General features: G+C 31.0%; 2 protein-coding genes across 2 annotated transcripts; both read right to left on the bottom strand.

Annotated features, from left to right (window-relative positions):
• Positions 1-2,765: 2,765 nt before the first annotated feature.
• Positions 2,766-7,485, bottom strand: LOC103872557 (histone-lysine N-methyltransferase, H3 lysine-9 specific SUVH7). The gene is made up of 2 exons (XM_009150984.2): positions 7,351-7,485; positions 2,766-6,611 (listed from the first exon to the last, which is right to left on the bottom strand). The coding sequence occupies exon 2, from the start codon at positions 6,595-6,597 to the stop codon at positions 4,342-4,344; it is 2,256 nt and encodes a 751-aa protein (XP_009149232.2). The 5' UTR covers positions 6,598-6,611; positions 7,351-7,485; the 3' UTR covers positions 2,766-4,341.
• Positions 7,486-10,521: 3,036 nt separating this feature from the next.
• LOC117125796 (histone-lysine N-methyltransferase, H3 lysine-9 specific SUVH7-like) lies at positions 10,522-19,198 on the bottom strand. The gene is made up of 2 exons (XM_033272220.1): positions 17,547-19,198; positions 10,522-16,728 (listed from the first exon to the last, which is right to left on the bottom strand). Exon 2 carries the CDS (start codon positions 16,712-16,714, stop codon positions 14,489-14,491), a length of 2,226 nt encoding a protein of 741 aa, XP_033128111.1. The 5' UTR covers positions 16,715-16,728; positions 17,547-19,198; the 3' UTR covers positions 10,522-14,488.
• Positions 19,199-26,052: the final 6,854 nt, after the last annotated feature.

Genomic DNA, 26,052 nt, shown 5'->3' with positions numbered 1-26,052 from the left:
TGTCGTACAAATGGAGCAGCATCAAAGTCTTCGATGAAGAACTCATATTGATCTTCCATCCCTTCCTCCGGTTCATCCCTTACAGATAACTCAAAGAAGCTTTACCCTGTCAAACATAAGAAAACCAAGAGAACCCATTTTCTTGCACTCACTCTTACATCCTTTAAATCACCAAAACACATCCCAAGGAAACATGGAGAAGAACTCTGATAGGCCTTTAAAAACTAGCATAAAGTACCTGAGAAGTCAAATTGTCCACCTCCACAAGAATAGTTTCCAGTTTACGTAGATTTTACCATACCATACTCTTTTTTTGGATCCTTTGTTCATAGCTGGCACACAAGGACAACACTGAAACGTAACACCAAATCCAAAATAAATACCTTTCTGAACCAAAACCATCACAACACAGGAACCAATAATGAAATAATAGTATAAGTACTTTTCTCTTTAATTAAAAATAAAATATCCATCTTTTTATTGAGACACAACAAAATATACATCTATTGGATTAACTTAAACATGATTTGAATTTCTTATGATATAAATCTAACTGATAATGAAATAACATAAGTAAACAATATGTTTCAAAACTTAAATAAGTTTTTTATTATTATTAATAAATTAAAAAGAAACACAAGACCATAATAATCAAAACAACAGAAAAAAGACGACAACAATAATGATAAAAAGTTCAACATCACTCAAAAGAACCCCAAACTACATAGGCAAACCCTTTTACCTCTAAAAATCATGTTTCCATCCTCATCAAACTCTCCAGTATCGTAAGACATTCCATTACATCTGCCTCGCCCTCTTTTGATGGGACCTATGCTGGGATCGACATCAACAGTGTTGGATTCATCAGATGGTGAAACAAAACTAAGTGGTGTGGCCATTAATATAGGTGAGAGCAGGGGCAGATGGAAGTACGGCGGTACGGGGTCACGTTTTTATTTTTTTCTTTGATAGTTTAATTTAATTTATTAAATATCATTAGTTTAGTGAAGAAAAATGTAAAAGTGCCCCCATAAAAAATATTTTTTTGGTGTTTATAATTTGGTGCCCCAATTAAAAACTTTTCTAGATTCGCCCCTGGGTGAGAGGACGTTGGTGTGTTGTAGTTTTCGTCATTAGCAGGTTGAAGCGGTGAGGCTTGAGAAATGGGAGGTGTCTTTGTGTAAGGGATCTCATACAACGGTTTGGACTTTGGAGAGGTGTACTACTTGAGAAGTTGGTGATGAGATGTTCTCCATCTGATGGTTATCATCGTCAGCAAAGCTCGGGATTAGATAGCTGAAGGGTGTAGCTTCGATTGGAGTAGACTCATCAATTGCAAAAGTAAATCCTGAATTAAGAAAAAATAATGATCAAAAGTTCATAATCATTAAACAATCACATAGCTATAACTATTAATGCTCTAAAGTCAATCGTGAATCATATCTAAGACTAAAACAACTACTAAATCTCCCTTTATTCTAATCTCAGTGATAAATGTTTAGAAAAATATTACCAAAACAAGTAGCACTACATATATTAGATCATAACACAAACATCAAATTTAATTTTTGAGGAAATTACAATTTCAATAAACTTCTTTTTTATAAAAAAAAATTTCCTACAAAAAATCTTATTTTTTTTTCTTACTTTGTCTTTTTATCAAGTCTATTTTTCTAAAAAAAAATCTTATTGTTTTCTCATTTTGTCTTTTTATTATCAGGTTCTATTTTTCTTTCAATCTCAAATCTTGAAAAATAAAAGACTAGAAATGACTTCTATTAATTGGCTTAACTTAAACATGATTTAGATTTTTTATGATACAAATCTAACTGATAATGAATAAACAATATGATAAAATATTTAAATAAGTTTTTTATTCTTAATGATTAAAAGGAAACACAAGACCATAATAATCAAAACAACAACAGAAAAATAAAAAGACAACAACAATAATAATAAGAAATTCAACCTCACTCAGAAGAACGATGACAGTTTCCGAACCACATAAGCAAACCCTTTTACCTCTAAAAACCCTGCTTCCATCTTCATCAACCTCTCCAGTATCATAAGACATTTCATAATCATACCTCAACTCTGTCAACGGAGGTATATGCCTCTTTGCAAAAAAATGTAAAATGAAGCGAAGGTTGGTTGGCCATTCTTTTCAAACTCAACAGGCTGCCACATAGCGTTAGCCGAGCAGCTATGGTTCATGAACCGACTAACGTTACCAATCGATCTCGCACTGACCAAGATTTCCGACCTAAGTTTATAAACTTCAGAGACTTCGTCCCAACAGTCTTTACCCACAACTTCCGGTTCACAGTTCCACCTAAAGTTTTTGTAAACACGAGAAGTACATGACATAACAAGTCTTTTTGAGTTGTTAGCTTGAGAAAAACACAAGACTATCCTATAAAAAATAAACTAATTAACCTTGCATATAACTATAACTATTAATGTTGTGAAGTCAATCGTGAATCATATCTGAGACTAAAACAACCACTAAATCTCCCTTTTATTCTAATCTCAGCGATAAATGCTTAGAGAAATATTATCAAAAAAAATAGCACTACATATATAAAATTATAACACAAACATCAAATTTACGTTTTAAGAAAATTACAATTTCAATAATCTTCTTTTTTTATTATAAACAAATATTTTTCTAAAAAAATCTTATTTTTTTCTTTGTTATTTTGTCTTTTTATCAAGTCAAATTTTCTATAAGAAATATTATTTTTTTCTTTCTTATTTTGTGTTTTTTTTATCAAGTCCTATTTTTCTTTTCAATCTCAAAGCTTGAAGAATAAAAGACTAGAAATGACTTATATTAATTGGCTTAACTTAAAAATGATTTGGATTTCTTATGATACAAATCTAACTGTTAATAAAATAACGTAAGTAAACAATATGATTAAATACTTAAATAAGTTTTTTATTCTTAATGATTAAAAGGAAACACAAGACCATAATAATCAAAACAACAACAAAAAATAAAAGACAACAACAATAATAATAAGAAATTCAACCTCACTCAAAAGAACCAAGATAGTTTCCCGAACCACATAAGCAAACCCTCTTACCTCTAAACCCCATGCTTCCATCTTCATCAACCTCTTCAGTATCATAAGACATTCCATAATCATACGTCAACTCTGCCAACGGAGGTATATGCCTCTTTGCAAAATCGCAATACGAACCAAAGGTTGGCCATCCTTTTCAAACTCAACAGGCTGCCACATAACGTTAGCCGAGCAGCTATGGTTCATAACCGACTAACATTAGCAATCGCTCTTGCACTGACTAAGATTTCCGACCGAAGTTTATAAACTTAAGAGGCTTCTTCCCAACAGTCTTCAACCACAAGTTCCGGTTCATAGTTCCACCTAAATTTTTTGTAAACTCGAGAAGTACAAGACATGACGAGTTTAATTGTTTGCTTGAGAAAAACACAAGACTATAATATAAAAAATCAACTAATTAACCTTCCATATAACTATAACTATTAATGTTCTGAAGTCAATCGTGAATCATATCTAAAACTAAAACAACCACTAAATCTCTTTTTTATTCTAATCTCAGTGATAAATGCTTAGACAAACTATTATCAAAACGAATAGCACTACATATATAAAATCATAACACAAACATCAAATTTACTTTTTTCGAGAAAATTACAATTTCAATAAACTTCTTTTTTCGAAATAATATTTTTCTGAAAAAATATTTTTTTTCTTATTTTGTCTTTTGTTTCGTCTATTTTTCTTAAAAGATCTTATTTTTTTTTTTTTTCTTTTTATCAAGTCTTATTTTTCTTTTCAATCTCAAAACTTGAAGGATAAAAGACTAGAAATGATTTATATTAATTGGTTTAACTTAAACATGATTTGGATTTCTTATGATACAAATCTAACAGATAATGAAATAACAATGCATCATCTAAAAAACCTGACGCAAGTACTTACAACGTTTAAAATAATCGATGCACATAATTAAATCATTTATGCTAAGCGTCACAAATATTTATATCAGTTATGATAAGGGATGCATTATAGTATCATTTACTATAATTGATAGAAGTATAACCATCAGTTACTATAACCGATGCCTTATATTGCATCGCCACTATCGGAATCAATTATTTAAGTGATGGTAATACATTTGTGTCATTCAACAAGTGATATAAAAGTTTAAAATAAGTGATGCTACAGACCTCGTTTTTTGTAGTGAAAACTTAAGTAAGTTTTTTATTCTTAAGGATTAAAAGGAAACACAAGACCACAATAATCAAAAAAACAGATAAAAAGACAACAACAATAATAATAAAAATGTTCAACCTCACTCAAAAGAACCATGACAATTTTCCGAACCACACAAGCAAGCCCTTTTACCTGTAAAAACCCTGCTTCCACCTTCATCAACCTCTCCAGTATCATAAGACATTCCATAATCGTATCTCAACTCTGTCAACGGAGGTATATGTCTCTTTGCAAAAAAGGCAATACGAACCAAAGGTTGGCCATTCTTTTCAAACTCAACAGGCTGCCACATAACGTTAGCCAAGCAGCTATGGTTCATGAACCGACTAACGTTACCAAACGCTCTGGCACTGACCAATATTTCCGACCGAAGTTTATAAACTTCAGAGACTTCGTCCCAACAGTCTTCACCCACAAGTTCCGGTTCGTAGTTCCACCTAAACCGTTTGTAAACTCGAGAGGTGTCGAAGACGTACTCGTCGTCTTCTTCAATCTCATCTCTTCCCTTAGCTGTGCCAACCAACTTGCAGATAAAAGTCCCGGCTCGTATGGGCTCCCACGAACGTAACCCCCAACCGCAGCTCTCCGTCTTGAACACTTCCAACCGGAGTTTCAAACCGCTTTGAGATAGCCTGTTCTTGCAGTCCGCGGGGCAAGAACAGGAATCGCCGCATTCGTAAATCATCGGTTTACGATATAGTAAAATGCGGTTATCATACGGTAACTCGCCTCCGTTTCTTTGAATACAAAGACACATCGGATCTCCACATGACTGACCACCTTGACAAGTGTTGTTGCATCCAGTAGATTGATGGTTCGGAACGATCATTATACTCAAACTTTCTGAAGAGGCTCTGTAGTCGAAGTCTAGAGGCCACTCCTTGTCGTTCTCATCGATCTCGTTCACGATCGGAACTGGTAACGCCTCCAATCCAAGAGCAATATCTTCAAACACAAAACCCTTCCTGGACCGATTACTCGAACCACACTTCATCAATTCTTCAGCTAACTTCCACGTGGCGAAACCAGAAAGCTGGTCTTGTTTTCTCACGAGATTAAACTTGAATTCATCAAAGCCGGTGGTCCCTTTCTCTATCCAATAATGGGTTACCACATAGAGACCATCGTAGATATATACTTTCCCTTTTTTATCACCCGGATCCTCTACACCTCTAATCACTCTAACTTCATTTCCTCTTTTCTGACTTGTGACCAACGCTAGGTTTCCTCTTGTAAGGTCTTGATTTCTAGGTTTACCATCCTTACACGTTCCTCCTTGCCCGGTGTATACCAAAGTATGAAGCTCGTCCGTTTTGTCGTTGTAGTGTCCTACTGATGTAACGACACTTGTTGTTAAGCCTTCTGCTTCACCATCTTTCGCTAGTAGATAGTCGATACCAGCAGGCATCTGAGTGTGAAGTCCAACCAAACACATCTCTCCCCAGAAGTAGAATATATATCCTGGTTGTACCCCCGGAACCGGACCGATTCTCTTCTTCTTGTTAGTCCTGACACCCAGATTGGTAAACCTACTGAAGGCAGTTGTGACCACAGCTTTCTCGCAGCTTACATGGCCTAAGCGACGACAAACGGCGTTGAATCGCATCCGAACGGAGTCCACCAGCTCTTCATTCCCATTTTCTTTCTCCTCTTCGGTTATCATCGAGTCAAAACTCGGACAAAATATTACCATTTTCTCGTCGGGATTATGGGGTTTCAGCTTCTTCACAGGCGTCTTGGCACTCTTCGAACCCTTTGGTCGGCCCCGTCCTCTTTTAAGAGGATCGCTACTCGGAGCAGCATCATCATCAGCCAAAGAGTCGTGGTTGGAGTCATCGTATGGTACAATAGCTTGAAGATCTGTGGCCACTAGAGGAGGATGAGGGGAGAATGATGTGTTGTGAGTTTCATCATTGTGACCAGATACAACCACTTCATTGTTGAGATGAGAGGTTTCCATCTTCTTCTTGGACGGCTTTGAATTCTTTGAACCTTTTGGTCGGCCTCGTCCTCTTTTGATAGGACCCATGTTGGGATCGACAGCAGCAGTGTTGGATTCATCAGATGGTGAAACGAAGCTGAGTGGTGTGGCCAGTAATAGAGGTTGATAGGGTGTTGGTGTGTTGTAGTTTTCCTCATTAGCAGGCTGAAGCGGTGAGGCTTGAGGAATGGGAGGTGGTGTTGTGTAAGAGGTCTCGTCATCAACGGTTTGAAGTGGTGTAACCACTTGATAAGTTGGTGATGGGATGTTCTCCATCTGATGGTTATCATCGTCAGCAAAGCTTGGAATTAGATAGCTGAACGGTGTAGCTTCGATTGGAGTAGACTCATCCATTGTAAAAATAAGTCCTGCATTAAGAAAAAAAAAGATCAAAAGTGCATAATCATTAAACAACCGCATAACTATAACTATTAATATTTTGAAGTCAATCGTGAATCATATCTAAGACTAATTAAAACAACCACTAAATCTCATTTTTGTTCTAATCTAAATGACAAATGCTTAGAGGAAATATTATCAAAACAAATAGCAGTACATATATAAAATCATAACACAAACATCAAATTTACTTTTTGAGAAAAGTACAATTTCAATAAACTTATTTTTTATAAAAAACTAATATTTTTCAAAAAAAAATCTTATTTTTTTAATTAAATATTATTATTCTTTACAATCTCAAAACTTCAAGAATAAAAGACTAGAAAATGATCGTTAGGGTCTACCTGAAAAAACAGAACAAGTTCAATGTTCGATCTTATCTTCACAATATTTGAACCGCATAATAATTACTAAACTACATACCAACATATTCAGATCTGAGTTGTAGTGAACACCAATGTATTAACGATAGTCCTTTCATTTTGCTTTTTATTTTCTTAAACAATAAAGGATATATAGTCAATGGTAGGATGATTATTAAAATTAAAATATAGTGATAAGAAAAAATTAATCTGAAAATTGAATTTAATCGTATCTTACAAAATATAGTCTCAATAACATCACCAAAAATAAATACACATAAAATAAACAAAAGAGATATGTAAATTCTATAACAAGTTCAACATTGAACTATATATTAACACGTACCTTTGAAAGACAAGAAATAATGAGAAGTAGCCCAGCTTTCAAAAGAAAAGAAGAAACAAGAGAGATCGGTGAATGGAGAAACAGGAAAAACTATACTGATAGACTATGTTGAAGTAACAAATATACTGATTATTGATAGTTGGTAGTGACGAACAACATAAGAGAGAGCCTCTATTTAAAAGGATTTCAACATGATAGGGTGTTGTCTACAAGAAGAATAAGAGCCTTTAGATCTAGCTTAATTCATCTTAACCGTCTAAGATTTTGACTCATAAACAACCTTAGATTTTTTTTGTATTATTCATTGAATCTAATAATAGCCATTAATGGTATTACCAGTTTTGCCTTAAAACTTTTTGACTTGAACATAAAAAATCTTTTTCTTCCATTTTAAATAAGAATAATATAATATATATCTATATATAACTTTCAAAATTTGAATGGTTTAAGATAAACTTTCAAAAAATTACCAAACTTCTGACTGTTCTTTTGTTTTGAGTCATTGAATTAAAAAAAAATATGTTTCACATACATGTTTGAGAAATTTGTTGTTATTACTAGTACAGTATCATATCTAGCAAATTCATTATACGCAATAACGTTTAGATAGAAACGTAGAACATGAATAATGGAAAAATTCAATATCCCAAGCAGTAGTTTGTGGTACAGTACTATAATCTGAAGCACCTATTTACAATTCTTTTTTCTTCATAGTCATGAGTTTGTACACATGCAATTACGGTATTGTTTTTAACGTTACACATACACTCAAGCCTAATAATATTTTTTTTGATCTCGAAGGGTCTCTCATATTCTTAGTTAATTATTTAAGAAAGCCATTACACGAACCATACACATTTTTACGCACAAGTTGTACACTAGAGATATATATTCTGAAATCTGATATGTATATACAACAAATTTTAGAATAAAATTTCCAACAGCTTCAAATGTAAAACTGATACTCGCATATTGCTGGAGAGATAGATAATGGATAATAATTTGCCAAGAACACAACAAGAATTTGTTTTTTTTTTCTTCGTTGATAAAGAGAAACAAAGCATGTCGAAAAACAAAATTAACATAACAATAATCAATTAGATTAATCATTCTATAAAAATACAACCAGTACATGATATATAGAAGTATTACAGGAGAAACAATTTTTAAAAGCTGTCGAAAAGTACAAGCGCAAACACATGCGCTAAACCGCTAATGCTGAAATGCACGCATACTAAAACACACGTATTGTCTTTACTAAAATGCAAACTCATGCATCTATATATATATATATATATATAGTAGCTGGGATTCAAACTAAAATTTGTCATCCAACTGGTAGACCAGATGTAGCATTCAAATGAATTTCTTAACGTAGGTCAATTTGGATGAAGTTCAAAAGGAGTTGGATGAATAAATCATTGTATGGAATTAATATTTTAACATTTAACTCCTCAAGAGATCAATAAACATGTCAATATTTGTCATCAATGGAAAGAGTATCAAATCCAAAGAAGACTAATACCCTCAGGTTCCGCAAACCGCATGATGAACACTAGAACAAACTCAGAGGATAACCCGCAAAGCAAAACAAAAACATCGTGTTAATTATATTCTCTTTAGAAGCCTTACAAGACCAATGATTTGCGACAGACAAGGAAAGTAAACTCTATAATTAACTCCAGTTGGCCTTCTTCACTATTTCCGAGGAGAATTTCTGATCCTCACTCACAGTCGTCCGAGCTAAAAAAAACCCTAGAGAAACCTTAAGAAATGTCTACAGGAGGTGGAGTTGAAAAAGGTACGGTTCAGATTTTCAAAAAATGTCACAATTTGCTTACGAAATTGATGAAGCATGAGGATGGATGGGCGTTCAATGTCCCAGTTGATGCTAAAGGGTTTGGTTTGCCCCAGATTAAATTTTTTTTTTTTTGTGTTTATAATATGGTGCCCCCGATTAAAAACATTTCTAGATTCGCCCCCGGGTGAGAGGGTGTTGGTGTGTTGTAGTTTTCGTCATTAGCAGGTTGAAGCGGTGAGGCTTGAGAAATGGGAGGTGTTATTGTGTAAGGGATCTCATGAAAATGCAAGATGTCTGCCCTGAAGTAGTCGTTGAAGTAGTTGCTGACGCAGATGACATGTTGAATGGTGAAGACCATGTGGAGTCAAGATGCTGAACTGCACTCGTGGAGATTTGGAGAGCAAAGGAATATCTTGGAGAAAATGCAAGAGGAATAAACTTGGGGAGCAAATTTATGACTTAAAGAAAGAGGAATAAGTGCATTCAAAAAAAAAAGTTGCACTTAATGTTATGGAAGATTTTCTTATCCATGTTGCCTTGGAGACTAGGGTTTCAAGAACATGGGGGTTAATGATAAAATAACTCTAAGGGTCGTCGGGAAAAGACACAGACACAGAGGTTGATTTTATTGAGAGAGAAAAGCTCTTGAGTGTGGTCTTAGTTGTGCCGAAGCAGTTGCTGAAGTACTTGACGGAAGAGAGACATAAGCGGTGTAGCTTAGGAATCTTTTAGGTGTTAGGGTGTTAACACTAGACGTGTAAAAGCTGAATTAAGCAGATCTTGTAATAGATTATTTAAAAGAGATTATAATAAAACATAAGTGTTTGCTTGTAGTGTTTTGTCTCTCGATTTACTTTCTGCAGTATTATTGTGGTGTCTCCATTTGCACTTACATCTTATACAACGGTTTGGACTTTGGAGTGGTGTAACCACTTGAGAAGTTGGTGATGAGATGTTCTCCATCTGATGGTTATCATCGTCAGCAAAGCTCGGGATTAGATAGCTGAAGGGTGTAGCTTCGATTGGAGTAGACCCATCAACTGCAAAAGTAAATACTGCATTAAGAAAAAAATAATGATCAAAAGTTCATAATCATTAAACAATCACATAACTATGACTATTAATGTTCTGAAGTCAACCGTGAATCATATCTAAAACTAAAACAACCACTAAATCTCCTTTTTATTCTAATCTCAGTGATAAATGCTTAGAGAAAATATTATCAAAACAAATAGCACTACATATATAAAATCATAACACAAACACCAAATTTAATTTTTGAGAAAATTACAATTTCAATAAACTTCTCTTTTATATAAAAACAATTCCTACAAAAAGTCTTATTTTTTTCTTATTTTGTCTTTTTATCAAGTCTACTTTTTCTATAAAAAATCTTCTTTTTTCTCATTTTTTCTATTTATTATCAAGTCCTATTTTTCTTTTCAATCTCAAAATTTGAAGAATAAAAAACTAGAAATGACTTATATTAATTGACTTAACTTAAACATGATTTAGATTTTTTATGATACAAATCTAACTGATAATGAAATAACATAAGTAAAAAATATGATAAAATATTTAAATAAGTTTTTATTCTTAATGATTAAAAGAAAACACACGACTATAATAATCAAAAAACAACCAAAAAAAACGACAACAATAATAATAAGAAATTCAACCTCACTCAAAAGAACCATGACAGTTTCCCGAACCACATAAGCAAACCGTTTTACCTCTAAAAACCCTGCTTCCATCTTCATCAACCTCTCCAGTATCATTAGACATTCCATAATCATACCTCAACTCTTTCAATAGAGGTATATGCCTTTTTGAAAAAAATGCAATACAAACCAAAGGTTGGTTGGCCATCCTTTTCAAACTCAACATGCTGCCACATAATGTTAGCCGAGCAGCTATGGTTCATAACCGACTAACATTATCAATTGCTCTTGCACTGACTAAGATTTCCGACCGAAGTTTATAAACTTCAGAGGCTTCGTCCCAACAGTCTTCACTCACAAGTTCCGGTTCATAGTTCCACCTAAAGTTTTTGGAAACTCGAGAAGTATTTGACATGACGAGTTTAATTGTTAGCTTGAGAAAAACACAAGACTATCATATAAAAGAATCAACTAAATAACCTTGCATATAAGTTATATAACTATAACTATTAATGTTCTGATGTCAATCGTGAATTATATCTAAAACTTAAACAACCACTAAATCTCTTTTTTTTATTTTAATCTCAATGATAAATGCTTAGAGAAATAAAATCAAAATAAATATCACTACATATATAAAATTATAACCCAAACATCAAATTTCCTTTTTTAGAAATTTACAATTTCAATAATCTTTTTCTTTTTATAAAAAAAAATATTTTTCTAGAAAAATCTTCTTTTTTCTTATTTTGTCTTTTTATCAAGTTTAGTTTTCTAAAATTTTCTTTTTCTTCTTATTTTGTCTTTTTATCAAGTCCTATTATCTTTTCAATCTCAAAAATTGAAGAACAAAAGACTAGAAAAGAATTAAATTAATTGACATAACTTAAACATGATTAGGATTTCTTAAGATACCAATCTAACTAATAATGAAAAAACGTAAGTAAACAATATGATTAAATACTTAAAAAGTTTTTTATTCTTAATGATTAAAAGGAAACACAAGACCATAATAATCAAAACAGCAACAAAAAAAGAAAAAAACTTCAACAATAATAATAAGAAATTCAACCTCACTCAAAAGAACCATGACAATTTCCCGAACCACATAAGCAAACCCTTTTACCTCTAAATATCATGCTTCCATCTTCATCAACCTCTCCAGTACATAAGACATTACATAATCATACCTCATCTCTGTCAACGGAGGTATATGCCTCTTTGCAAAAAACGCAATACGAACCAAAGGTTGGCCATCCTTTTCAAACTCAACAGGCTGCCACATAACGTTAGCCGAGCAGCTATGGTTCATGAACCCACTAACATTACCAATCGCTCTCGCACTGACCAAGATTTCCGACCGAAGTTTATAAACTTCAGAGACTTCGTCCCAACAGTCTTCACCCACAACTTCCGGTTCATAGCTCAACCTAAATTTTTTGTAAACTCGAGAAGTACCTGACATGACGAGTTTTATTTGAATTGTTAGATTGAGAAAAAAAAAAGACTATCATATAAAAAAAACTCATTAATTAACCTTCCATATAACTGTAACTATTATTGTTTAAAGTCAATCGTGAATCATTTCCAAGACTAAAACAACCACTAAATCTCCTTTTTATTCTAATCTCAGTGATAAATGATTAGAGAAAATATTATCAAAACAAATAACACTACATATATAAAATCATAACACAAACATCAAATTTAATTTTTGAGAAAAATACAATTTCAATAAACTTCTTTTTCTTATAAAAAAAATATTTTTCTATAAAAATCTTATTTTTTTCTTATTTTGCCTTTTTTATCAAGTCTATTTTTCTAAAAAAAAAATCTAATTTTTTTTCTCATTTTGTCTTTTTATTATGAAGTCTTATTTTTTTTTTCAATCTCAAAACTTGAAGAATAAAAGATTAGAAATGACTTATATTAATAAGCTTAACTTAAACAAGATTTAGATTTCTTATGATATAAATCTTGCTGATAATGAAATAACATAAGTAGAAAATATGATTAAATACTTAATTAAGTTTTTATTCTTAATGATTAAAAAGAAACAAATGACCATAATAATGAAAACAACAACAACAAAAAGAAATAGACAACAACAAAAATAATAATAAGAAATTCAACTTCACTCAAAATAAATATGACAGTTTCCCGAACCACATAAGCAAACCCATTTTACCTCTAAAAACCATGCTTCGATCTTCATCAACCTCTCCAGTATCATAATACATTCCATAATCATCCCTCAACTCTGTCAACGGAGGTATATGCCTTTTTGCAAAAAATGCAATACAAACTGAAGGTTGGTTGGCCATCCTTTTCAAACTCAACAGACTGCCACATAACGTTAGCCGAGCAGCTATGGTTCATAACTGACTAACATTACCAATCGCTCTCGCACTGACTAAGATTTCCGACCGAAGTTTATAAACTTCAGAGGCTTCGTCCCAACAGTCTTCACCCACAAGTTCCGGTTCATAGTTCCACCTAAAGTTTTTGTAAACTTGAGAAATACGTCACATGACGAGTTTAATTGTTAGCTTGAGAAAAACACAAGACTATCAAATAAAAAATCAACTAAATAACCTTGCATATAACTATAACTATTAATGTTCTGAAGTCAATAGTGAATCATATCTAAGACTAAAACAATCACTAAATCTTCTTTTTATTCTAATCTTAGTGATAAATGCTTAGAGAACTATTATCAAAACAAATAGCACTACATATATAAAATTATAACCCAAACATCAAATTTCCTTTTTTATAAAATTACAATTTCAATAATTTTTTTTTTATAAATTTTTTTTTCTAAAATAATTTTATTTTCTTTCTTATTTTGTCTTTTTTGTCAAATCCTATTATCTTTTCAATCTCAAAACTTGAAGAATAAAATAATAGAAATAACTTATATTAATTGGCATAACTTAAACATGATTTGGATTTCTTATGATACAAATCTAACTGATAATGAAATAACGTAAGTAAACAATATGATTAAAAACTTAAATAAGTTTTTTTATTCTTAATGATTAAAAGAAAACACAAGACCATAATAATCAAAACAGCAACAAAAAAGAAAAAGACAACAACAATAAGAAGAAGAAATTCAACCTCACTCAAAAGAACTATCGTGAATCATATCTAAGACTAAAACAACTACTAAATCTCTTTTTTTATTCTAATCTTAGTGATAAATGCTTAGACAAAATATTATCAAAACAAATAGCACTACATATATAAAATGATAACACAAACATCAAATTTACTTTTTGAGAAAATTACAATTTCAATAAACTTCTTTTTTATAAAAATAATATGTTTCTGAAAAAAATATTATTTTTTTCTTATTTTGTCTTTTGTATCAAGTCTATTTTTATAAAAGGATCTTCTTTTCTTATTTATCTTTTTATCAAGTCTTATTTATCTTTTCAATCTCAAAACTTGAAGAATAAAAGACTAGAAATGACTTATATTAATTGGCTTAACTTAAACATGAATTGGATTTCTTATGATACAAATCTAACTAATAATGAAATAACATACAATATGATTAAAAACTTAAATAAGTTTTTTATTCTGAATGATTAAAAGGAAACACAAGACCACAATAATCAAAACAACAGAAAAGAAAAGACAACAACAGTAATAATAAAAATGTTCAACCTCACTCAAAAGAACCACGACAATTTTCCGAACCACACAAGCAAGCCCTTTTACCTGTAAAAACCTTGCTTCCACCTTCATCGATCTCTCCAGTATCATAAGACATTCCATAATCGTATCTCAACTCTGTCAACGGAGATATATGTCTCTTTGCAAAAAAGACAATATTAACCAAAGGTTGGCCATCCGTTTCATACTCAACAGGCTGCCACATAACATTAGCCAAGCAGCTATGGTTCATGAACCGACTAACGTTACCAAACGCTCTCGCACTAACCAAGATTTCCGACCGAAGTTTATAAACTTCAGAGACTTCTTCCCAACAGTCTTCACCCACAAGTTCCGGTTCGTAGTTCCACCTAAACGTTTTGTAAACTCGAGAGGTGTCGAAGATGTACTCGTCGTCTTCTTCAATCTCATCTCTTCCCTTAGCTGTGCCAACCAACTCGCAGATAAAAGTCCCGGCTCGTATGGGCTCCCACGAACGCAACCCCCAACCACAGCTCTTCGTCTTAAACACTTCCAACCGGAGTTTCAAACCGCTTTGAGTTAGCCTGCTCTTGCAGTCCTCGGGGCAAGCACAAAGGTCGCTGCATTCGTAGATCATCGGTTTGCGATATAGTAAAATGTGGTTATCATACGGTAAGTCGCCGCCGTTTCTTTGAATACAAGAACATGTCGGATCTCCACATGACTGACCACCTTTACAAGTGTTGTTGCATCCAGTAGATTGATGGTTTGGAACTATCATCATGCTTAAATTTTTCGAAGAGACTCTGTAGTTGAAGTCTAGAGGCCACTCCTTGTCGTTCTCATCGACCTCGTTCACGATCGGAACTGGTAACGCCTCCAATCCAAGAGAAATATCTCCAAACACAAAACCCTTCCTCAACAAATTACTCGAACCACACTTCATCAATTCTTCAGCTAACTTCCACGTGGCGAAACCAGAAGGCTGGTCTTGTTGTCTCACAAGATTAAACTTGAATTCATCAAAGCCGGTGGTCCCTTTCTCTATCCAATAATAGGTTACCACATAGAGACCATCGTAGATATATACTTTCCTTTTTTCATCGCGCGGATCTACTATACCTCTAATCACTCTAACTTCATTTCCTCTTTTCTGACTTGCGATCAACGCTAGGTTTCCTCTTGTAAGCTCTTGATCTCTAGGTTTACCATCCTTACACGTTCCTCCTTGCCCGGTGTATACCAAAAAATGAAGCTCGTCCGTTTTGTCGTTGTAATGTCCTACTGATGTAATGACACTTGTTGTTAAGCCTTCTGCTGCACCATCTTTTGCTAGTAGATAGTCGATACCAGCAGGCATCTGAGTGTGAAGTCCAACCAAACACATCTCTCCCCAGAAGTAGAATATATCTCCTGGTTGTACCCCCGGAACCGGACCGATTCTCTTCTTCTTGTTAGTCCTGACACCCAGATTGGTAAACCTACTGAAGGCAGTTGTGACCACAGCTTTCTCGCAGCTTACGTGGCCTAAGTGACGACAAACGGCGTTGAAACGCATCCGAACGGAGTCCACCAGCTCTTCATTCCCATTTTCTTTCACCTCTTCGGTTATCATCGAGTCAAAACTCGGACAAAATATTACCATTTTCTCGTCGGGATTATGGGGTTTCAGCTTCTTCACAGGCGTCTTGGCGCTCTTCGAACCCTTTGGTCGGCCCCGTCCTCTTTTAAGAGGATCGCTACTCGGAGCAGCATCATCATCAGCCAAAGAGTCGTGGTTGGAGTCATCGTATGGTACAATAGCTTGAAGATCTGTGGCCACTAGAGGAGGATGAGGGGAGAATGATGTGTTGTGAGTTTCGTCATTGTGACCAGATACAACCACTTCATTGTTGGGATCATGAGAGGTTTCCATCTTCTTCTTGGACGGCTTTGAATTCTTTGAACCTTTTGGTCGGCCTCGTCCTCTTTTGATAGGACCCATGTTGGGATCGACAGGAGCAGTGTTGGATTCATCAGATGGTGAAGCGGAGCTGAGTGGTGTGGCCAGTAATAGAGGTTGAGAGGGTGGTGTGTTGTAGTTTTCCTCATTAGCGGGTGGTGTTGTGTAAGGGGTCTCATCATCAACGGTTTGAAGTGGTGTAACCCCTTGGAAAGTTGGTGATGTGATGTTCTCCATCAGATTGTCATCATCGTCAGCAAAGCTCGGGATTAGATAGCTGAACGGTGTAGCTTCGATTGGAGTAGACTCATCCATTGCAAAAGTAAGTCCTGCATTAAGAAAAAGAAATAATGATCAAAAGTTCATAATCATTAAGCAAGCCAAAGATATAATAAGTAACAGTAGATGCATATGAGAAATTACGCATACGTAAAAAAGAACATCAAATAAAAAAGTTAAGAACTTAATTAATCTAAGACAAAAAAACCACAAACTCTTTTTTATTCTAATCTCAGTGATAAATGCTTAGAGAAAATATCATCAAAACAAATAGCAGTACATATATAAATCATAACACAAACATCAAATTTACTTTTTGAGAAAAGTACAATTTCAATTAACTTCTCTTTTATTAAAAAAATATTTTTCTAAAAAAAATCTCATATTTTTCTTATTTTGTCTTATTTTTTTATCAAGTCTTTATTTTATTGTTTTCAATCTCAGAACTTCAAGAATAAAAGACTAGAACTGATCGTTAGGGTCAACCTGAAAAAAACAGAACAAGTTCAATGTTCGATCTTATGTTCACAATATTTGAACCGCATAATAATTACTAAACTACATACCAACATATTCAGATCTGAGTTATAGTGAACACATGTATTAACGATAGTCCTTTCATTTTACTTTTTATTTTCTTAAAAAATAAAGGATAGTCAATGGTAGGATGATTATTGAAACTAAAATATAGAGATATGAGAAAATTAATATGAAAATTGAATTAAATCATATTTTACAAAATATAGTCCCAGTGATAACATCACCAAAAATAAATACACATAAAATAAACAAAAAAAGATAAGTAAATTATATAACAAGTTCAACATGAACTATGTATTAAAGAGAAAAGTAACAAATCAACACGTACATTTGAAAGACAAGAAATGATGAGAAGTAGCTCAGCTTTCAAAAGAAAAGAAGAAACAAGAGAGATCGGTGAATGGAGATACAGGAAAAACTATACTGATAGAATATGTTGAAGTAACAAATATACTGATTATTGATAATTGGTAGTGACGAACAGCATAAGAGAGAGCCTCTATTTATAAGGATTTCAACATGATATGGTGTTGTCTACAAGAAGAATAAGAGCCTTTAGATCTAGCTTAATTCATCTTAACCGTCTTAGATTTTGAATCATAAACAGCCTTAGATTTTTTTTGTATTATTCAATGAATCAAATAATAGCCATTAATGGCATTTCCAGTTTTGCCTTAAAACATTTTGACTTGAACATAAAAAATCTTTTTCTTCCATTTTAAACAATAACTAGGATAGTACCCGCGCTTTGAAAGCGTGTAATTATTTATGTTTGTTCGCTAATATTATGTTTAGGCGCTTCGGTTCTCTTTCAGATTGTATTTTTTGATTTTCAGTTTGGTTTTGATTCAATTATGGTTTTTAATTTTTGATTCATGAAATATAAGAACTGTTCGGTTATATATGAATTTGGGTTTGGATTTGTTTTAGTTATTTCAGTTTTTAGTTTGGTTTATATAAAAATGTTGGGAATCTGAAAAAAATTCGAGTTCAATTCGAACGCTTGGATTTGAATAAGGATATGGAATTTTTGAAAGTAACCAAAAGAAGAATATTTCCTCTTGTTTTCACATCACCATTATTTAAATTTTCTCGTATTTATACAATATGAATATGTCCTTTGCTTTCTAAAATAGTAGATAACCGAATATATATTTAATATGGTGTTAGTTTAGTTTTATGTTACCACGTTGGTTTAGTCTAAATAGTTCTGATGATAGTGTGTAATTAGACTGTAACATTTTTGATAATGTCCAAAACTTAAATGACAAAAGGTAAACAATAGGTGAAAAAAATTCCTAAATTAATAAATTAGATATACAATTCTCATTCAAATATTGGTATTTGGCAAGTGTTTATATGTAATAAAAATGGATTAGCTAATGATGTATATCTTTTTAACAAACCATATATGCTAGTGTATCATTTAATTTTTAAATATTACCAAGAATTTCAGAAGTCTTATTATAAGCACATTATTATTTTTTATCGCTTATAGTATTTATGTACACAATTCCTCTTTACATTGGTTTCTCTATCAGATTAGTTTTGGCGAACTCATAGACAACTTAAAATAAAGCTTCAAGCTAAGAATTATTTCGTATAATTGTATTTTTTTGTCACAATATTTCGTATAATTGTATATATGTTTAATGTAAGTTTGAGATTAAAAAAAACACATTCCAAGCAAAGGCGTGTAAAGGATTTTGGTTATTATCATTACCTTTCCTATTTAATTTTACACTCAAGTCCACGGTAACAAAAAGTAAACCACAAATGACAACATCTTGTCAGTTACATCGTTTACGAAATCTATACTATACTAAAAGGGGGATATAAGCCATGGAGAGGGTGTCCACATAGGATAGAAAAATCAACCAATCAGAGAACCCGAAATTGCCATGTCATCTCATTTTTTTCGTAAAAAATAAAAAAACAATGCGAAGGTGAGAATCGAACCCGGGTTAGTATGATATATATATAGGACAGTTACCACTAAGCCATTGAAACTTTCTTGGACACATATACAAGAACCACTAAGTATATAATCACAAACTCTTATGTACATTTACAATAATACGAATTCAACTTTCAAGACTCCGATACTTTATTTTGTAAAAAAAAAAATAAGTAAGTGACTAAGCTAATATATTCTTAGAAAGTGTGAGAACGTTGACAAGTATGAAAAAGCATAGATTTTTGTTTTCGTGACAAAGTTAAGAATTTTGTAAAAGTAAGTATAACATATAAATTTTCGTGACAAATATGAAAAAACATAGATTTTTGTAAAATTTTGACAAAACAACTCATAACATACTTCTCTAATGTCTTAATAAAATATTATTTAAGGGTGCAATAATTAAATATATTAATTCAATAAATTTTGTAATTTATAGACAAAACAATAACACAACAAATTTTGAAACATTTGTTTAACCTATCGATTTTTTTTCATGAGAATCCAACTAAACAAGATAAAAAAATAATTAGATTTACAAATATTTAATTACCATTTTATTCAATTTTGATTAATTTCAAATTATCATAATGTATCTTTTTGAAGTTACAAATATGAAAAAGCATAGATTTTTGTACAATTTGACAAAACAACTCAAAACATATTTTTCTAATGTCTTAATAAAATATTATTTAAGGATGCAATAATTAAATATATTAATTCAATAAATTTTATAATTTATAGACAAAACAATACCACAACAAATTTTGAAACATTTGTTTAACCAATCGATTTTTTTTTCATGAGAATCCAACTAAACAATTAGATTTACAAATATTTAATTACCATTTTCTTCAATTTTGATTCATTTTAAATTGTAATAATGTATCTTTTTGAAGTTACAAAAAAATAATGTTCTTTCTTTATTACACTAGAATTATATATAGATTCTATATACACAAAATAAATATAATATAACAACATAAATTTACTTTCCCCGATTCATATGAAAACTTTTTAAGTTATCCACCAAAGAAAATTAATTAAATCAATGAAATTGTTAAAATACAGCAAATTAATATATAATTTTATTTTAAATTAAATTATTTAAAAAGTGTATTTTTGTTAAAACAAAATAATAAATAAGTAAAACTGATTTGATGGTAATTTTATGATATATATATATATATATATATATATATATATATATATATCAATTCTGTGAAAGAAATAAAAGCTTAATATGGAAAAAAATCTTAAATACAAAAACCTCTAAAAAATAACAAAAAAACTAATAAATTAAACTATGATATCACTTAAAAGCTTCTTAGACCATATTAATAAAATATTTAAGCGATAATTAGACAAATTTGATTTTTTTTCCAGCAAAAAGTTTATTATTAATTAGCATCAGTTATTTCAAGATGTTTAAGAAATGGTGTACAAAAAAATAGGATGGACATTAATGATATATGAACTATGAATAGTACTTTGTGAAGCAGACTTAGATAACATATATGCACATACATTTTCAGTCCTTTTTGATGCCTAAATTCAATTTCTTCAGAGTAATTATTCCACAAATAGATCGTATGAGATATTGTTTTGATATGTAGATTTGTTTTTTCAATGTTAAGAAGATTGATAACTGTAAAAATGTCTCATTCGTATATGATATGTCTATAACCGAGTCCCCAACATGAGACAAGTTTGTTTAAAAAGTAAATAATTTTATTTTTCTTATATTATATAATAAATATATATTATTTACTGATAATAAAAATATAGTTATTCATCTATCACAAATATCTATGCAAATATGTGAATCAAGTACAACAATCAAGCAACATAATGATTTCCACAAAGAAAATTTAAAAAATATATTTATGTTATGTAGTCATATTTTATATTTTTTAAATAATATAATACAATATTATACATTATTTTTTAGAATTGAGAAATACATATAATATCTTATCCGCGCGTAGCGCGGTTAAAAAATCTAGTGCTAGTGTAATATAATAAAGCCTTCTAGTGAGTGACAAACCTCTTTGGCACTGGTTAGTAAATGTTTATTTGTAAAGAATTTTGCTTCGTCATTATCCAAAGCCTCCTCCTGCTTTAAATTAGATTTAGATTTGATATAATTTAGATTTTCTTTGGCAAAGAAGTTCTCTCTCTTCTTCGGTGATATTCATTCAAACTGAATCATCAAAAATTCAACATAATTCAGCGAACCTCTTTGAAACCAAGCTAGACACTATTTTTGCTTGGTGCATTGATTTAACTCTATGCAAAGATAAAGGAACTTCATCAAAAACTTTATTCGAGAAAATAATATAATCAATTTGTATTACAGAATAAATAATAGAGCAGACAAAACTAATCAAAAGGAAAAGTTAATCGTATAAACAGCATAGATATTACGTTGACATTAGGTTTATTTATATTATATTGACTATATCTATTTGTTTCTATTTATGAAAATATTTTTGATAAGAGGTATATTTCAAGGAATATACGGTAGGTTATTAATCGTGTTTGAATTTATAGTTAGGATTTACTTTCTCAAATGATATGATTTAGATTTCCTATAGCTTTTTTTTTTTTTTTGACAGCAAGATTTCCTATAGCTTATATAGATTTAATATGAAGTATGTATTTATATTTAGTCACAGCATGTTTAATAAGTCTAAAATTAAAAACATGCCATGGTAATTAATTCAAACTAGATTTTGACCCGCGCAGGTGCGCGGGTGTATATTTTGAAAAATATGTTGATATTTGTTTTTCATGTAATTATTAAGGTTTTACAAAATGAATCCAAAGAACAGAACCGATACCGATCTGAAAATATAGTACCAAACCCGAACATAAATTGATTAAATATTCGAATTATTCAAAATTTTGTTATTTAGAGAACCAAATCTGATCCGAACCGAAGTATTCGGGTACCCGAATTTATCTAAAAATAGATTTATATACTTATATATATTAATTATTTTTAGATTTAACGTATATAAAACATTAAGAATGATACTTTTAAATTGGTTTAAATACTTGAAAATATATATATAGATAGTCAAAAGTAAATATCTGCAATAGTTAAAGTATACTCAAATCACCAAAAATACTTAAAATAATTATTGATTCTGTATCCAAAATTTTAAATCAAACTAATTGATATGTTAAGCTTAGGTATTCTGACATATGTTATTCAAATTTATAGGTAATATATTATTTTATTTAAAGATTTTGAGAAATTTAAAATAGATAATGATTTAAAACTTTAAAAATAATTTAAATGGGTTATCCAAACGCGAACCAAACCCGCAAAGATCCGAATCAAACTCAAACCAAAATTTAGAAACATCCTAATAGGGCTTAAATCTTTGACTCCGAAAACCCGAAACACAAACCGATCAGAACCAAACCCGTATGGGTGCCCGAAATCTCATCCCTATTCATTATTATATATCGTATACTGTCATCATATAATTAATTGTATTTTATACGTACCATCATATAAGTAATCATATAATTAATAGTATTTTATACGTACCATCATATAAATAATTACATATATTATATTTATAAAACTTAATAGGAAATATAAAAACGATAATTTGAGTTGGTATTTCAAATTGGGCTTTGTATTGTATTTTTATTATATATATTGACAACATTTTTGTATAATGGTTATTGAAAACTAGTTTAGTTAAAATCCATTTTTGAATATATGTATTAGTTTTTAATCAATTTTTGATATAAATCAACTTTAAATTATTATTTTGATTTGAAATATGTGTATAAAGTTTAAATTTTGTTTTATGGTTAGTTTAGAAAAGAAAAAGTTTTAGGCGATTAGATTGACCCGTTTTCGTATATTTTAAATCTCGCCCAGATAGATAGTTTTTTATAATATGATGGACTTTTAATTTTTCTTAAAAACATAAGCCCATTACTTTTTTTCCTTTTAATACTACTATCCTTGTTTCCAAACAAAATTAATTTTTTTTTAAAAGACTACAATTTATGTTTCCAAACACTCCAAATTTTTTTAATAGTCCTATTCAAGTCTCCAAACACTCCAATTTTGTACTTGAGTTTTAATAAGATAGATAACACTCTAATTTAATAGATTAGATAATATAATATATATCTATATAACTTTCAAAATTTGAATGGTTTGAGATAAACATTCCAAAAAATACCAAACTTCTGACTGTTCTTTTGTTTTTAGTCATTGAATTAAAAAAAGTTCCGTTTCACATACATGTTTACGAAATTTGTTGTTATTACTAGTACAGTATCATATCTAGCAAATTCATTATACGCAATAACTTTTTTTTTTGAACGACACGCAATAACATTTAGACAGAAACGTAGAACATGAATAATGGAAAAAGTTGAGCCAAAAAAAAGAATAATGGAAAAAGTCAATATCCCAAGCAGTAGTTTGTGGCACAGTACTATAATCTGAAGCACCTTTTACAATTCTTTTTTCTTCTTAGTGAGAAATTCTTCATATATAGTCATGAGTTTGTATACATATACAATTACAGTATTGTTGTTAACGTTAATATATTTTTTCTTTCGAAGGGTCTCTCATATTCTTAGTTAATTATTTAAGAAAGCCATTACACGAACCATACACATTTTTTACGCACAAGTGTAAACTAGAGATATATATTCTGAAATCTGAGATGTATATACTACAAATTTCAAAATAAAATTTCCAACAGCTTCAAATGTAAAACAGATACTCGCATATTGCTGGAGAGATAGATAATGGATAATAATTTGCCAAGAACACAACAATAATTTTTTTTTTCGTTGATAAAGAGAAACAAAGCATGTCGAAAAACAAGACAAACATGTCAAGAATCAAGATAGTGAAACAAATCATGCTGTGGTACATAATTTTGATGGTGACTGAATCAATTAGATTAATCATTCTTTAAAAATACAACCAGTAAATGATCGATGGAAGTAATTTACAGGAGAAACAATTTTTAAAAGCTGTCGAGAAGTACAAGCGCAAACACATGCGCTAAGATGCTGAAATGAACGCGTACTAAAACACACGTATTGTCTTTACTAAAATGCAAACTCATGCATCTATATATATTAGCTGGGATTCAAAATAAATTTGTCATCCAATTGGTACACCAGTTCTAGCATTCAGATGAAATTTCTTAACGTAGGTCAATTTGGATAAAGTTCAAAAGGAGTTGGATGAATAAATCATTATATGGAATCCAGAACTCGTTCCATTATATTGTCGTAACCAATTGTAGATATTGGGGTTTTTTCTACAATTAACTACGACTGATTTCATTTGAAAACCCTGCCATAAATATTATTATACTTCATTGATATCTTATGCCAATATATATCTAGAAAATATATAAACACTTAACATATATATGCAAGGAAAGCTGTACAGACCTATGTCTGTTAAATGTTGAAACTCAATGAAGTAAAGTAGATGGACAAGAGATAAGCAAATGTTACATGGAGTAATAATATCTAACATAAGCTAACTCTTCAGGTGTCAAGAAAACGTGTCAATATCATGTTTGAAAACGTAAACCCTTCTTAGGTCTTACCAATGGGAAGAATACCATATCCAAAGAGACTAATATCCTCAGCCTCCAGAAACCGCATGAGTACCTGAACAACCTGAGTAAATAACCTATTGCTAAAATAGCATAACAAGAGCCAGTGATATATGAATACAGTACACAGGAAAACCATAAAACGAAGAAATAGTTATATTAAGCTTGACCTTCTTCGAGGGTTTATCTAATAATCAGTTTCTTTTCTTTATGTAAATCAGTGGCCTTCTTCCTCTTACACTCCCACTAGTTCGAAGCAAAAAAAAAAAAACCTATTAATCAAGCATGACCTGAAAAAGTAATAATATAATATGATCATAATCGTAAAAGTGCAAATCCATAAGCTAAATTACTGGCAAGAGCTCGTACAAAAACATGCATTGTTATGTTTAAATATAAATTTATGCATCTGTATATCACATATATACTTATATATTTTGTTAGGATTCAATATCTCAATGTGATACCCAATTGTTACAGCATGCAAGTGATTTTTTTTTTAACATTCAAGTGAAATTTCTTAATGCATGTAAAACAAACTTTTGATGCAAAACGGATGAAATTTGTAGCTCATTCCATGATATTATTACTTGTAGTTAATTGTAGATAATGTATTATCTACACTTAATTACTACTAATAATCCTAAGAAGTAACTACTTCATTGATTTGATGTTGAAAATCCTAAAATTAAATACTTCATAGATATCCTACAATCAAATTTACAAAACTATTAACATAAATCGATTCAATATTGAAAATCTATGAAGCAAAGTAGAAGGACGAGTTGTGTCATATGGAGCAAAAATATCTTAACATTTAACTCCTTAAGGGATCAAGAAACATGTCAATAACTTAAAATCTGTTTACCAATGGAAAGAGTAACAACTCCACAGAAGACTAATACCCTCAGCTTCCACAAACCGCATGATGAACACCAGAACAAACTCAGAAGATAACCCTAGCAAAGCAAAACAAAAACATTGTGTTATATTCTCTTTAAAAGCCTAACAAGACCAATAATTTGCGACGGACAAGGAAACTAAACTTTATTAAAATGAAGGAAAAATATCGGATAATGAATTCCAGTTGACCTTCTACACTATTTCCGAGGAGAGTTAATCATAAAAAGGTAGATTTTATGTTAGGTTTAAGTGATACAATGGAATGATATTAGGTTAATCATAAACTGCTTCGTAATTTAAGTGAATCAGTTTAATAAAACTTAACAATCCATTATTAATTGTAGATAATGGAT

Source organism: Brassica rapa, chromosome A06 (assembly GCF_000309985.2).
Source record: "Brassica rapa cultivar Chiifu-401-42 chromosome A06, CAAS_Brap_v3.01, whole genome shotgun sequence".
In the NCBI taxonomy this organism is placed as follows: domain Eukaryota; kingdom Viridiplantae; phylum Streptophyta; class Magnoliopsida; order Brassicales; family Brassicaceae; genus Brassica; species Brassica rapa.
Note: the sequence above shows the minus strand (reverse complement) of the source record. Positions and strands in the feature narration are given on the sequence as shown.

What these genes read in the sequence shown, in the direction of transcription:
- LOC103872557 (XM_009150984.2), bottom strand. Translation starts at nt 6,597, where the DNA reads ATGGATGAGTCTACTCCAATCGAAGCTACACCGTTCAGCTATCTAATT.
- LOC117125796 (XM_033272220.1), bottom strand. Translation starts at nt 16,714, where the DNA reads ATGGATGAGTCTACTCCAATCGAAGCTACACCGTTCAGCTATCTAATC.